Here is a 12,075-nt window from a genome sequence, read left to right on the forward strand (position 1 = left end):
TGAGCCTGCGCGTCTGGAGCCTGTGCTCCGCAATGGGAGAGGCCACAGCAGTGAGAGGCCCTCGTACCACAGACACACAAAAAATAAATAAATGTATGTTCGTAAAAACATACATTTGTGAAGAATTTTGTTAATTCTTTTGAAAACTACATTGTCAAGGACAGAATCATTGTGTCTATTAGAAATATGGGTACAATTTATGAGGCCCAAATTTTGACTGTGGGGCAGGCACTGTTTAGGTCTTAAATTGATCATCACCAGATTGAAGAAGAAATAACTTGCTTTGTGCAGAGCATGGTATATAGTAGACTAGAGGGCAGTCATTATAAAGTTGCTATTTGATTTACTGTGCTTGAAAAGGAAATCACAAATAATGATTGTGATCCTGATGGTCATGACGACTAATGATGAATATAGCTTTCTTTGAGCACCTACTAGTGCCAGGCATCCTTAGAAGCACTTAACGCATTTAATCAGCAAATAACCTTAACCAATGGGATAAATGCTGAGATGAGTTTATTTCCCTCCTAATCTCAGGCATTCATAAATGGACCACTGCCGATAAGATATTAGAGTTGGGTAAAATATTCCAGGGCTTTTTGGAGAAGGTCAACCTTGACTGAACACCTGAGAGGTGGCTGGTTTTTCGGGAAAAGCACACTCATCTAGCTCGGGTGGATATTAAGGCAGGAACTTGGTTGTGGCCACCTTATAGCAGATGTAGCAAAGCTCCACTGGGGCTTGAGTTCCGCTGGTTTCTTTAGTTCTCCTTTTACTCTGATCATCCACTTTATAATAGAAACCTCAGGCTGTTCCCCAAAAAGACAGTATGGCCTATCTTGAGTATGTATGGAAACTTGTGTGGTGTGTTTTGAGTTATTAGATTGATCGGAAGGGAGTAGTCACTGGCAGTGAGTGGCTGGAAGAGTGAGGGATGTTAAGTGCCCTGAAAGGTGAGATAATCCCACACAGTAAAGAATCATTTTATCCAAAATGCGCATGACTCTTCTTGAAATGCAGTGCAGGTGATTCAGGTCCGCACCAAGAGATAGCCAGGGTGGCTTTATAGTGGCAGACCTGGAATCGAGGATGGTACAGTGGGCAGGAATTCTTAGAATCAAATCTGGAATACTTTTTTCCAAGTTTTTTGGAAATTGTTAGACTCCAGTGAGAATATGGTAATATTATGGCACGTGAGTTTGTTAAACAATTTTTGCATAATGCACCTTTGCTGTGGAAACTTCAGAAGTAGAAAGAAAAAGGATAACCCCTTTATGTTATGAGTTTGTTAGTATATATCCTTTATGTTATGAGTATGTTAGTATATATCCTTCCAGGCTTTACTATGCGTATTAATAAATTGCACAAAGATGAGATCATAAAGACAACACACAACTTTTTAAATCGCCATTTTTGAGTATTTGCATGGAAGGGAATAAGTTTCATAGCCTCAGATAAATACTATATGCTTGTAAATTTTTGATGTTTTTAAAAAATTGTGTATGGGAAGAGACATAAATATTTAGATTTCAAGTAGCAGTAAGCTTTAGTGATATTTTAAGTTTTATTTATCTTTGCTTTATTCCAAACAAGATTGGAAGTGGTTCATTTACATTACATGTCAACATTGACTTGTGAAGTAGTGCTTTGGTCAGTAAGATAAGGGCATTTCTGCAGACCACTGTCACAGGGATAGCTTTCTTCCACAGACTCTCTAAGGCATTAGGCAGCAGTCTGTAGATACTGTTATTCTGTCTATTGCTTTGAGAATTTCTAAGTTTCCAAAGTTCATCCTGAGCAGTGCTCTCCTATCAAACCCTCCAGGCCCTGATGCCTGAACTTTCCTCCAATGACCCTTTAATAGGGAGCCAGTTCTCAAGGGATTTGTCATCCTTCAACAATTTCTTCTATCTTTTTGGTGGCAGGTAACTGTTATATTGTTAGTGCACCTTAGTGCAGTTAATTTGTTATTAACTGTTAGTTAATTTGTTTTTTTCTTTAGAATTTAGAATTTTTCTTCTGGGTGGGGAGGATACGAAACAGAGCTTCATGCTTTCTTTTTGCACAGGCAGTATTCTGACAGAAAGCCTCCATGCCTTGAGGCACTAGTCTTTCTTTTGTTAGTCTAAAGCCAGGGAAGGAAGGGCCGGGTCCCACTCGCTCTGTGAATGCTAGACCATTGGCCTCCGTGCTCTCTGGAGGGGCCAGGAAACTAAGGAAGCTGAAGAATGGCTAAAGGACATTTCAAGCTAATTTATTATTGAATTGTGTTGTTCAAGTCTTTCACTTGCCTCAAGGTGAGTTGCAGCTGACTCATATAGCTCTGTCAGATTCATAGGCCAGTTAGGAAATCACTTATAGCTTTATTAATGACATAGTTCATACATCTTATATTTACTAGAATTGATGAATCAATTAATTAATTGATTTAGCAAATGTTTAATTAAAATCTGTAATGATGACTTAATTTTTATCAAAAACCATGACCTTTTCACATACATAATGGAAAATATGATATAAAATTTAACAGTATTTTTTCCCTGAATGTTTGGATTATGAGTAATTTTCATTATCTTTCTTCCCTATTTTACCAGCATTGTGTTAGCTTGTTTTTTGTTTTGTTTTGTTTTGTTTTGTTTTGGGTCTGAGGGCCCATCTTGTAATGTAAAGCTCACAGTGAGCATAGGTCTTTTTTCCTGAGATAACTAAATCTCAGAAGCCACTGGCTTCAATGTGCAGTTTGAATTCTTGTCCCCAAAACGTTTTACACAATTATTGTTATAGCCCTTGGATTTTGGTACTTTAGATGGGAAAGAGTTTGATATTAGGATACATGTGGTTTAAAGTAATTTTTACAGAAGTGACAATAATAAGGCAGGCAGGCAGATAAATAGCTTATTACAACACATTTGCTAATATAATGGGAACTATTACTGGAAGAAAAAGAGCAAATCAAATGAATTAAATGTTTACATTGGAAGAATTTCTAAGTTTGATCAAATTCAAACCAATTATACTATTTTTAAAAATTATTTTTAATTGTGAACTATAAATATCAACCCAATCATGTATCAGTGGAATGGCTTTGATTTTTTCCTCCTAAGTCTGTTAAGACCGGTGTTTCTCAACCCTGGCTACTTATTAGGATTAACCAGGGGTCTGTCGGGGAAGGTTTAAACGATCCTGATGTCCAGGTTATACCCTTGAGCATGATCTATGGAGAAGACCTCAAAGTTTTTCTGAAACTCCCTAGCTGATTCTAATATGCTTACAACTGCTTTGATAGATTATTGAATTTTTATGTATATTGAATTGAAAGATTGGCTTTTAAAAAACATTTTTTTCAATTAGAAAAGCAGAATTTGCTTCTCAGCCGCTTGAAATTTGGCTCCTATCACAGGAATAAGTATCTTCCCATGGAGCAAGGATGTTCAATTTGGCAGACCTCAAGTACAGGGAGAGCCACAAAGGACTGTATTTATCTTTCCCCTGGGCTCACAGCAGTCATTACACGCAAATATGTTTATTTATCAGAATAATAAATGAGTGGTTCTGCAGTTCTGTTTCAGATTCACATGCAAGATTCTCAGTATCTTCAAAGAAGGGCCTTTCAAAGACTAAAACCTCAAACTCCCTTGCTTTTTATCTTTTTCTGCTCTCTACATATATATGAGTTTTGGCAGGCAAGATTTTCATTGACTAAAATCAAAGGGAGAAACATTAAAAAAAATTTAAAACAACAACAGAAGAATCCCAGATATTTCAAGCAGGATGAAGAGCTAGCAATCAGGCTCCTTCCTTAGAAAGAAAAATATGGGAATACAGTATTCTTAGAATTCTATCCCCATCCAAGAATCTTACATTTGTTGATCAAACCAATAGTTTCTTTGTTAGAAAACGAAGAATCTAAGCTTTCTCTCCACCTTGGGAATACTCTCCTGAATAAACGGACTTCAGGCTGTAGTCAGATACCAACTGAATGAAAGAGCCATCTTTTAGTAGCTGAGGCATGTGAAACTGGACAACCCCAGTGAACAGAGATAAGCTGAGAAGGAAAATTGTTTGATTTCAGAAAAGACATGGAGTTACCCTCTGGGCTGACCCAAGTTGTCTCAGATGATGAGTGGCTATGGAGGTGACAAAACTTTATTGGCCTGAAAGAAATATAGAGAAAATAAATAAGCTTCGTTTGCTCTTAGTGAAAAAAAAAGTGTGTGTGCAGTGAATTTCCTCCTTAAGATTGGAGCGAGTAGCCTGCTGTCAGTTTCCTAAATATATCACCTATAGAGAGGCAAAGACTTCAGAGCCATCTTAAGCTCTGCCCCTAAATAATCGTAAATGAAGGGCCCAAGAAATCATACTACCTAATAATGCTTTAATGTAACGCTTGAGTTTTTTTGGGTTTTTTTTTGCGGTACGCGGGCCTCTCACTGTTGTGGCCTCTCCCGTTGTGGAGCACAGGCTCCGGACACGTAGGTTCAGCGGCCATGGCTCACGGGCCCAGCCGCTCTGCGGCATGTGGGATCTTCCTGGACCAGGGCACAAACCCGCGCCCCGCGCATCGGCAGGCGGACCCCCAACCATTGCGCTACCCGGGAAGCCCGAGTTTTTTTTTTTTTAAACTATCCTTGCATATCTGACCATCCTGGACAGGGTCGCTTCTACTCAAGAATAGTCTTAGTATTAAGCCTTGGCACTTGGTAGGGAACCAAGGCCATCACATCTGAACAGTGAACTTTTTAATTAAGCACTATGAAAACCCATAGGACCCTTCAATATTAGTACCAAGCAGGTTTGTATATGACCTAGCCTTAATAATACAAGAGATTTTCTGGAAAAGTGAAGGTGATATCTTTCATCTGTGTGAGAACTTAAACACTAAAAGAAGATGATTTAATTTCATGTTATCCTTGGACTTTCTTCTCCAAGGTTGTTCAGTGTATTCCAAATAAGTATGGGCGATATTTTAAAGTACATTTTTCTGTTTGAATGTCAGTGACCCAAATTGTTTTAGGTGTGCTTGCATTCGAGTCATTGCATCAGCAAGAGATTCCTGCACCCAAGAAACCATTTTTAAATACCAGGAATATCCAGAAACTGTTTTCCACGTTGAAAATTCAGGAAGGAATGGAAATACTGAAAAATATGTTCCTTGTTATTGGAGTGTAAAGTGCTAGAGAGAAAGACTTTAGTAAGAAAATTAAAACCTTTCTTTTTTAATTCAGTACTACTAATTAAAGTCATACAGTATCTCAAGTATGTAAATCTAATCAATGACACCACAGATTCCTGGGATTGCTGACCTGGTGAACAAAATAAATTGTACTTTGACTCATGTAAAAAGCCAGTAGATTTGGGGATAGTACTATTGCTGATTTAACAACACAGGTGTACTCCTTTCTGTTGTTGTTGTTAACTTTACAAAATATAGGAAATGGGAATTCAGTTGTGTTTACAATTTGAACTCAAATGTATCAGAACAAGGATGGGTTGAATGTCTTTTCTTGAAATAATGTATTTATAGAGTTTGACACAAAGAAAAGTAGCTAAGATTCTATAACTCAGAAGAATCAAGAGATACTGCAGTAACACAAAATTGACTTTTAATGTTTGTTTACCAGTTCATTTTATCTTACAGAAAATGAAAACATTTTTTTTTTTTTGGTAATACAGATTGGTTCTTCTCAGATTTGTACTTGGCAGGTATTAAATGCCTTGAAATACTGACTTCCTTTTAATCAGGTGGCGTAATGACTTTTGTATTTTTCATTTCTCTCGTTGTACATCATTGCTGTGCTGGCAGTAGTGAGCTATGATACAGTTAACTTCTCAACACAACTGTGTCAGTTATCCATCGATCATTCTTGATGCATTCTATGCTGAGAATGGATGGGTAATTCCCTTTTCATCCTTCCCTCTTTAGTAGTCAGCTACTCCTTGAGACCACCATATTCTTTGGAGCATTGAAATCAAGAAACCCAGTATGGCTGCCCGCAACCAAATTGGAATCTCCTTTGAGACTACTTCTAATTGCCAAAATAATAAGTGACTATATTATTGCATAAAATAAAACTTTAACAGGTACCGGCCCCCTTTCTATGAGAGAAAGTTTAAATTTACAAATACCATATTTGACTAGAAATTACTGTGATAAAATATGGCAGCAGTCATTAAAAGATGGCTTCCAGTGTTAACATGACTAACTTGTTTTTATTCTTATACTGTCTTTTATATGAATCATTTCTTTTTGTTTAGGTTTTCCAATGTAGGTGAGTCAGTGAAATGTGCAGATATACTTTGTTCCTTAAATGGGCCAAGTGTTAATTATGGACAAAATAATCAAAAGCTTTCCTAACCCAGACTCCCATCTCATCCCTCTGACACTCTTGGTACCCAAGTCTGAGGAGCAATTTTCTGAATTAACCAGTGTTGTACTGACTTTCTGTTAGGAATTGTGTTAGGATAACCTTTCTTTTTTGGACATTCTCAGTGAGATACCTTGAGGAATGAAGTAGGAAAATAGACATTTGGTGGAAAATGGCAAAATAAGAACATTAAAGAGAAACTCTTATTCAAGGAGGAGTCCAAAAAGGTATGGGAACTCTGATCCTTTGGGGGAAGTCAGAAGAAGATAAAAATTCTGCCCAGCAGTATTCATTCTTTTAAGACATATATATATATATTTTTACAAGCATGGAAAAATGGTGTGCAGTCAGTATAGATTTTAATCAACTAACAGTCACTCCAGAGATTTTGATCAGCACCAATTCCTGTACTAGTAAGTATTCAAAAGTTAAGAAATGCTACTATGCTTAATATTATAAAGGTAGAGTTCTGCAGCAGTAACTGAAAATTATATATCTGCTTCAATAGAAATTTGTGTCCACTTGCAATTCCAATAAGTTTTTTGTAACGTGGGTAATAATCACTCAAGTATGGGTTTCCTCCAATGAGCTAACCCCCATATTTGAGGTACTAGAGTCACTATTTTGGAGATAGTCCCTCTTTGAATAACATATTCATCTTATCCTAGACCATTCAGGTATTTTTAATTTAGAAGTTTGAGTTCTATTTGTATTAGCAGTGTTTGAGTTAAACCTCACAATCTCTTTGGATTTATATTTTTTGTACAATTTGCATATCCAACCTAATGTAAAAATGTGCATGCATACATTCTCATCTTTTAATATGAAAGCATCTGAAAATTTCCAGATATGCTTTTGGTGGAAGAAATGATCTACTTTTATTTATAATATTCTGCCTAGATAATGTATGCATATAGTTATGATTTCATGGAATTCCAATTGTTCTATACCTTCCACACACATAATTCTACATTTATAGAGTAAATTTATTAGAATTATTACAGAGCTTTGAATGCAACCACAATCAATTCAGGAAACAGATTTATTTACTCATGTTCATGGGAGGAAAATCTACATAAAAACATTCATGAAAGCATACGAGCTATGTCATACTTGGATTATTATACTAAATCCCATTTATTAGAACTCATTGTGAAACAATGGGAAACCATGAAATGTAATTTGAATACAAATATTGGTCCCTGTGGGGTCTCAACAGTCATAAAAATATAGGAAAACCGAGCTTTATTTAAGATTGGAGCTGCTAACAGGGAAAATTGTTTTCCTGAAGCTGTTCTTACCCTTTCGTTTAAAGCCCTGAAGATTTTAGTGTAAACTCTTTGATGACAGCTTCAGCATTTCATTTAAGCCTAATGATGATCAGCAAGAAAAGTGACATCACTGACCACATTTTCTATATGGAGAAAGGTTTAGAACTACTTTGTTGACTTTTTTCCCCAAACACAGGCACCATTTGGGCTTTCTAGTATATATACAAATAGGAATAATAAGAATTTTTAAAGTTGGGTTCTTATTTCTTGGTTAGACAAGTATAGTAATTCCTTCCTTTTATGATTTAAATTTTTGTCATGTCATGTAAATAAAGAAATATTAAATATTTTAAAGTTATTTTTATAGGGCAATAACATTTCGTAGGCTAACATAAAATCAAGCTGCTACATTTTACAGTTTTTCTGTCCAGCAGTTTATCTATATAACTGCCCTGAGTAGATGCTAAATGCTGCTTAGCAAACGGCCCTTAGAATTTAAATATAACTCAGTAAAGCTACTCAAAAGATAAAACAGTTCTTCTCAGGCATGTGTAATTTTAACTAGAAGAAGGTAGGAGTCTCATTGGTTAAATATTACTTGCTTATTTTAGTTTCATACTTCATATAAATGGGATTATTAAGGGGTTTTAACTGTGCTTGTTATTATACATTGGAGTCCATATGAATTTTTTTTTTTTTGGTCAAAAAGGCAGGATTTTAAAGAGTAAAATAATTCTGTCTATTGGAGCTTTGAAATATTTTAGAAAAGTGTAGATTGTTCCCTTGTGAAACTGAGTTTTGTGCAGCCTCTCAGAATCTCAGTTTATGTAAAGAAGCCTGTATTTCACATCTGTTGCTCTAATCTGTTTATTGTAGTGCATTTCAAAATTGTACAAATGTGTAAAATTTGTGCTTGTGGCAGCTGCTACTCTGAGTAGCTTTACTTTCCTTAATTTAATCCTAGCAATCCTTAAGCTATTGCATGCCCCGATCATGAAAGGATACTTCATTGAGATGTTGTAGCCTAAACAGTTTGGCTCTAAAGCCTCCTTATGTAGTGCTTCCCTTAAAATTATATTAATTTATAATATATATTGAATGATAGCTTTACAAAAACAAATTAATGAATTGGTCTTTATGAAAATGACTTTACAGTAAGTAAAAAAGGGTTATCACAGTTTTGGTAACTTGCATGAGTTCATACTGAAAAAAAAAACCTTTCACATGTTCTTAATGACTTTAAAACTGACGTGCTCTGGGGGCACGCTCAGTTGTATGCTCTGAAGCAGTAGACACCATACAGCTTATGCTTTTTATCTGGGAAACCCACGAAGCGCACTGCAGCCTCAATAGGACTGCAGCGCCTTCTTGGCCTAGAGATGGGGTAGCGGACACTGCCGTCCGCCATCCAGCCTGCATCGCAACGGTCATATCCCAGAAGTTTCCAGGCAGCGAATATCTGGCCCACTTTAGCAATCTGAGCACCATCACTGAGACAGGCCTGCACCGCTTCGTCGTAGGTCAGCTTGGTGGGGTGGATCAGGTAGTAAAATCGGCCTGTGGAGAAAAGGAGAGAGGGTCAGTGGGCCTGTCTGTGGCTCAGCCCCACAGAGGTGGAAGGAGCCCTAAATAGAAGTGTTTCTCAATGAAGGGGGATATAGAGCAGCGTCTGTAAAGGTTCTGAAACACAGGCTTGTCAGTTAAATGTAGTGCCCCTAGGTTGCTCTCCATTAAATTAGTTTTTTCCTTGCCCCTTAATGTCAGACATGCCCTTTTAGAGCTGTAAAAAAGAAAAGGGAAATGACAGGTCCCTTTTAGCTAATTAGTGGCAAAAAGGGCCCTTCTGTGGCACTAGAGAAGACAGAATTCCATGTTAAAAGCAAGAGCTATTTAAATTCTAGCTGTAGCAAGACTGAAGCCCAGCACAAGTTTCTAGAGAGGCAAAATTTGAATGTGAAAGGATCAAAAAACATTCCTGACAGAAAAGTCCATTTAAAAATAATCAAAAGCCCTCAAGTCCTTTTCATTACAGGTATCAATAAGACATTATTCTTATTCAAAGACTACAGTATGAAAATGCAAAACATACAGGAAGTCACTTGCCATAAATAATATGGACTCAGAATGTGAACTCAGTCTGTTCACTCACTAGCAAAGAGGATGAAGTTAGTTATTTTTTTCAATTTCCCTCTGTGGGAGCTCTGACACCTAACCATTTCTTGATTTTACAAGAAAGAGTAAGTTAGTCTCAACCACTAATTCAATTGTGTTAATTACTGAGATGCCTTCAATTTGTATCAAATATGCATGAAATGTATAAAATATGACATCAACTGACTAAAGTGATACCCATCAGTGCAAGATTTTCTCAGACTTTTAGTTTCCGGCAGAATAGAATCAGACTGTCTAACCTGATTACACATTGTAATGTGATACCCTCCTGCCTCTCTTTAAATACAGATGATTGAAGTCTAAATTAATGCTTGCCTGTTCTTTCTAGACTAAGAGGATATGATTTGGAGAAAGGGCAGCCGTCACGGGAACATTAATAAGAGGGTTAGTTCTATCATCTGTAGCTGAGGCCGGCAAACTACAGCGCACGGGTTCAGTGAGGTTTTATTAGAACACAGTCACACCCATCTGTTTAATATTGTTCACGGCGGCTTTTGTGTTATAACATACAAAGCTACATGGAGTGGTTGCAACAGAGACCATATGGCCCACAAAGCCAAAAATATTTACTGTCTGACCCTTTACAGAAAGTTTGTTGATCCCTGATCCCTTGCTGTTTTCGCCAAAGCATGTCACCAGGCACCTGAAATATAAAATAATGGGGCCAGGGCCGCACGCGTGATTTAATGCTTTACTGTGTCATCTTAAAATTCTTAATAATTAATAATAATAATTCTTAATAATTAATAATTCTTAAAAAGCCCACGTTTTCATTGTGCACTGGGCCCTACATGTTACATCACTGGTTCTGGAAGGAGCAAGATAGGGTTGGGAGCTGTGTCACATTCAATGAGTCAGTCATCAACACTGATACAACCTGGATCTCTCACTTCTGCTTTCACCTCCAATGTTATTTCTACTTAATTTTCTTGCAAAGGTCTCTTTATCCTGAGCCCTCTCTTTATCAGAGAGATAATGCTCTCTCTTTATCCTAAGCTTTGCTGATCATCTATGAATAAATTGACATTGTAATTTAGAGAAGAAGACCGTGACACAGATGCCATCCTTACTTCAGTGGAGAGGTCTCTATCCGATGGAAGGCACACAGTGGCAGCATCATCTTTGGCAGTAAGAAAAAGACTCCATACAACATGACAGTTAAACTATTTCATAATAACAGTTGGATGCAATAAAACCAAAGAATCATGGAAATATGTACTTTTGCTTGATGTCTTTGGATTTTAAAAAATTATGACATTTAAGAATTTCTTGTATCTGGAGCAACACTTCAAAGCTTTTTTTCTTTTTTTTTTAAGTAGATAAGATTAAAAGTTTAAGTCACATCATAGTATGTATTGGTCTCTGGGATAGGAAACAAGGCAGTATGGTTAATATCTTACCATTGAAGTTGGATGTAAAACAGAAGACGTCATATCTGCTTTTATCTTTGTCCCAAAACCCATAGTTCCTGACTCCGGGCACTGTGTTCTGGCCTCCGCAGGGTTCTCTGGGTTTTGTGATGGGATACTGTACAGACCCATCACTGAGCCAGCCAGCATTGCACCAGTCCAGCCCACCCCTCCAGGCATCGTACAGCTGGTCAAAGGAGGCGATCACAGCATCCTGGTCCAGACAAGCCTGCTGTGCCTCGTGAAAATTGAGATTGTAGCGCCCCAGTCGTGGAAAATAAGGAAATACCACACCTGTCCAAAGGAGAAGGCAAGGAATCGTTAGTGGCACAAATCCCACTTGAGTGGGGAAAAACATAATAGAATCTCCATCAGATGAAGAAGCAGTTTTTGTTCAACTTGCAGTGTTTTCTCATAGTCCCATTTCCCTTCAAACAACCTCTCAGCTCTGAGCATCTCACAGTTAGCTCTTTGGTCTGGTAACTTCAGTGATTTACCTCTTTTGCTAAGAGTTCAGCTCAGTCCTCACAATTCTCCTTTCCGAAACGATTCATCTGCAGATTACAGTTTCCAAATAGCGCTCCCTGAGAACTTACCTATTGCATATCTGACAACAACATAATTAAGCGGTCTTATTTCATATTAATAAGGTAACTTTTTACAGTGAGGCACTTCCGTAAAAAACATCGTGGCTCTCTTATCTGTTTCAACTTTTAGTGTAGTTCTTAATCTTATTTAATTCTGTCCTTGAACAATGTGACTAAAATAAGAGCTTTCGTTTTTAAAATGTTTCCATTACTATTTTTCAGTTTCTGTATTCATGTATTGCAAACTGAAACTAAGCTTTTAAAAACATTT

At 37.1% G+C, this 12,075-nt stretch overlaps 1 protein-coding gene across 1 annotated transcript in view; it reads right to left on the reverse strand.

Annotated features, from left to right (window-relative positions):
- Positions 1 to 7,330: 7,330 nt before the first annotated feature.
- Positions 7,331 to 12,075, reverse strand: part of HAPLN1 (hyaluronan and proteoglycan link protein 1) — a 71,302-nt gene continuing 66,557 nt past the window's right edge. Inside the window, exons 4-5 of the mRNA XM_067731175.1 lie at positions 11,209 to 11,511; positions 7,331 to 9,193 (exon numbers count right to left, since the gene is read on the reverse strand). Of these exons, the coding sequence (XP_067587276.1) occupies positions 8,904 to 9,193; positions 11,209 to 11,511 (593 nt within the window). The 3' untranslated portion in view covers positions 7,331 to 8,903. The remainder of the gene's footprint in view (positions 9,194 to 11,208; positions 11,512 to 12,075) is intronic.

Source organism: Pseudorca crassidens, chromosome 3 (assembly GCF_039906515.1).
Source record: "Pseudorca crassidens isolate mPseCra1 chromosome 3, mPseCra1.hap1, whole genome shotgun sequence".
Classification (NCBI taxonomy): domain Eukaryota; kingdom Metazoa; phylum Chordata; class Mammalia; order Artiodactyla; family Delphinidae; genus Pseudorca; species Pseudorca crassidens.